The following is a 3,416-nucleotide window of genomic DNA, read 5'->3' on the forward strand; positions in this document are numbered from 1 at the left end:
TACCCCATTTATCGCTGTCAACCTGCCAATTCTCAGGAGTTTGTATAAGCCTAAATCTGAAAGGATCTCATCCCATTAGGATTTTTGTCTCCTTTTCTGTTGCCTTTGCCTACTGGCTCTGCCAACAGGGGTCTTTCTTTCTCCTTAGCTATCTTTGGATATGGGGGCTCCATCTTCTGTGCCACCTTAGGGAATGCCTTTTGCATGCATGGCTAAGTCATTGAAAAGCCTACAGTTTTAGTAACATTTTGAGTGAGTCCTCTGTGAAGCTGGGTTGGAATCTCAGGCTTCTTTGTCTGGAAGGTAACTCTTGGGCTACAAGTTTCTTATCCTAGCTTTGGTTTTGAGGCCTCTCTGTTCTCCTCTTGGGTTGGAAGTTATTCCTGGCTTTTTGTTTCATGGTGTCTCTGTGATCTTGATCTTGCTCCTTTCATGGGAACTTCAAAGTTGAATAAATTCTCCCTTCTCAAACCTCTGCTGACTATGTGTTCCACCGTTATGGAACTAATTCTGTCTGCTTCCTTTCCTGTTTGCATGACTTTACTAAGAATAAGAATTATTTAGAACTTTAATGGCTCCTTTGAGAAAATTTTTATCTTCCAAATTGCCTCCTTTTAGACCTTTCCTTTCCCATTTGAGTCTCTCAACTCCTTATAATCACTGAAACTGTAGGCACCCTGCTCCATGCCTTGGAGGCTCTCAACATGCTCAAGAATCTGCAAAAGCAAACACCTGGGGCTGAAAAATAAAACAGAAAAAAATTATTTCTCTGCCTCCGTAAGATTGTATGTCAAAACAAAAGAAACTGTTACAAATCTCCAAAAGTATTAGCGAGAAAAAAGGTTTAGCCCTCATATGAAGAAGATAAAAATGTGTTCCATTTTCCAGAAACACAGTTATAATACAAATATAAAATGGGGCAGAGACAAAATCCAAGTCTTCTGTATAAACTAGTGAATTTTGTATTATTGTAATCACATTAGTCAGGGTTCTCCAGAAAGGCAGAATCAATGTGATATATGTAGATAGATAGATGAGAGAAGACTCATTAGGGGAATTGGTTCACATAATTATGGAGGCTGAGAAGTTCCACGATAGCCTGTCTCCAAGTTGGAAAACCAGGAAAGCGCCAAGTTGGAGAACCAGGAAAGCGTTGCATGGCTCAGTCCAGGTCCAAAGGACTCAGAATGAGGGAAGCCAATGGTGTAACTCTCATTCTGAGGCCAAAGGCCTGAGACCCTGAAGTTCTGATGTCAACGGCAGGAGAAGAAGGATGTTTCCATTTCAAAAGTAGATAATTCCCCTTTCCTCTTCCTTTTTGTTCTATCTGGGTTCTCAACCAATTGGATGGTGCCTGTATTCATCCATTTATACACTGCTATGAAGAAATACTTGAGTCTGAGCAATTTATAAAGAACAAAGAGGTTTAACAGGCTGACAGTTCCACATGGCTGGAGGGACCTCACAACCATGGTGGAAGAGGAAGCAAAGACGTCCTTCTTCACATGGCAGCAACAAGGAGAAGTGCTGAGCCAAATGGGAGAAGCTCCTTATAAAACCATCAGATCATGAGAACTCACTCACTATCATGAGAACAGCATGGCAGTAACCACTACCATGATTCAATAACCTCCCTCTGGGTCCCTCCCACGACATGTAGGAATTATAGGAACTACAATTCAAGATGAGATCTGAGTGGGGACACAGCCAAACCATATCTGTGCCCATCTACATTGGGGCAGGGTTATCTCAGTGTCTTGCGGAAACACCCTCACACATATGCCCAGAAATTGTGTTTTACCAGCTATGTGTGTCTCTTAATCCAATCAAGTAGATGTCTAAAATTAACCATCAGAATATTTATGCCTGATTCATGGCTGAAATTTCAGGATGAAAGCTATGAAATCTCTATTTGTGTTTGTATGTCTATTAATGTGTGTTATGTATATGTGATATTTTCTTAACTCAGGATAGCGTTGCAAAATTCATTTATAAAATCCTTTAAAGGTGCTCCATTCTAATTTGCCTTGGAAAAAAATAAGCATTTATAAATAAATATTCACCAAACTCCTAGAAATATAGGAACTGATCAAATGTTTTTTAAGTTAACACGATTTGGATAAAACTAAGTTAAATAAGGTTAATATAATATTTTTAGTATAATAAAACAACTGTGTCTTCAAAGTTACCACTACTGAATTTAAAACAAGCATCAATTCCTATTCTGCTTGAGTTCTAGTCAAATAAGCTAATATTATACTTACTAGAAACGTAAAATCTTAAAGCTTATAGATTTGATTCTAATTAAGTTGTCATTCTTATTAAAAATATTATTTCTTTTTTATGGTGAAAAGATATACATATATTTAGAGTTAGCCAGCTGGACTCGGTTTAGATGATCCCAATTTTGTTGCAACATCCAAAGCGTCACAATCAGGAGCCAGTCGAACATATGCCTTCTTCTCTTTTTCAAGTCGAATCAGGATGTTGACTGTGGCCACATCCATGTCCCAGAGCTTCTTCACAGCCTGTTTGATCTGGTGCTTGTTGGCTTTAACATCCACAATGAACACAAGCATGTTGTTTTCTTCTATCTTCTTCATGGCTGACTCAGTGGTCAGCAGAAACTTGAGGATAGCATAGTGGTCAAGCTTGTTTCTCCTGGGGGTGCTCTTCCGAGGATATTTGGGCTGCCTCCGGAGTCGCAGTGTCTTGGGCCACCTCAAGGTGAGTGACATGCGGATCTTCTTTTTTGTGTGTTGCCGTGGACACCTTTCAACACTGCCTTCTTGGCCTTTAAAGCCTTCGCTTCGGCTTTGGCTTTAGGAGGGGTAGGAGCTTCCTTCTTCACTTTTGGTGCCATCTTGTGAAAAGCGAAAAACATTATTTCAAAAGTAATTTGTTTACTGTAAACCTGCTTAATAGTAGCTTCCAAAATACTTTCGGTAATTTTTAACCTTAAAGTTAAGCTAAGTAAAAGATTTGCATTAAATATCTAGACCATTTATAAATAAGATACAATACTAAAACATTAATTACTGAACATAAATAATTCAAGTTTATATAATTTTGGCTTCTTATTTTTACAGAGAGACTAAAGATATTTTGGCCCTTTAATAAACATGGTTTTGTCTGCCACAATGAGAAATTGTACTATGAGGAAACACATCCCTGTAGATGTTGGGAGATGGTATACTCATACATTTTCTAACCTACTATAGAATACTAATATATGACAGTTTATAACTGTTTACTTCCTAGTTTTCTCTGGAAAATAAAAGATTACTAAGTATTAAAATTATAATCAATATATGTAAATAAAACTACTAGAAGTAATAGAATAACTAGAAACGACTCTATGCAAAGCATGCAAGAAAAGTAGGGCATGTTTCGCAAGTAAAGTAGGATGTATTTTT

The 3,416-nt window shown here is 37.8% G+C and overlaps 1 protein-coding gene across 1 annotated transcript; it reads right to left on the reverse strand.

Moving 5' to 3' along the window:
* Positions 1 to 1,972: 1,972 nt before the first annotated feature.
* Positions 1,973 to 2,872, reverse strand: LOC123569804 (large ribosomal subunit protein uL23-like). The gene has a single exon (XM_074021624.1). It carries the CDS (start codon positions 2,736 to 2,738, stop codon positions 2,373 to 2,375), a length of 366 nt encoding a protein of 121 aa, XP_073877725.1. The 5' UTR covers positions 2,739 to 2,872; the 3' UTR covers positions 1,973 to 2,372.
* Between the last annotated feature and the right edge of the window lie 544 nt (positions 2,873 to 3,416).

The sequence above is a fragment of the Macaca fascicularis genome, chromosome 17 (assembly GCF_037993035.2).
Source record: "Macaca fascicularis isolate 582-1 chromosome 17, T2T-MFA8v1.1".
Classification (NCBI taxonomy): Eukaryota; Metazoa; Chordata; class Mammalia; order Primates; family Cercopithecidae; genus Macaca; species Macaca fascicularis.

What these genes read in the sequence shown, in the direction of transcription:
- LOC123569804 (XM_074021624.1), bottom strand. Translation starts at nt 2,738, where the DNA reads ATGTCACTCACCTTGAGGTGGCCCAAGACACTGCGACTCCGGAGGCAG.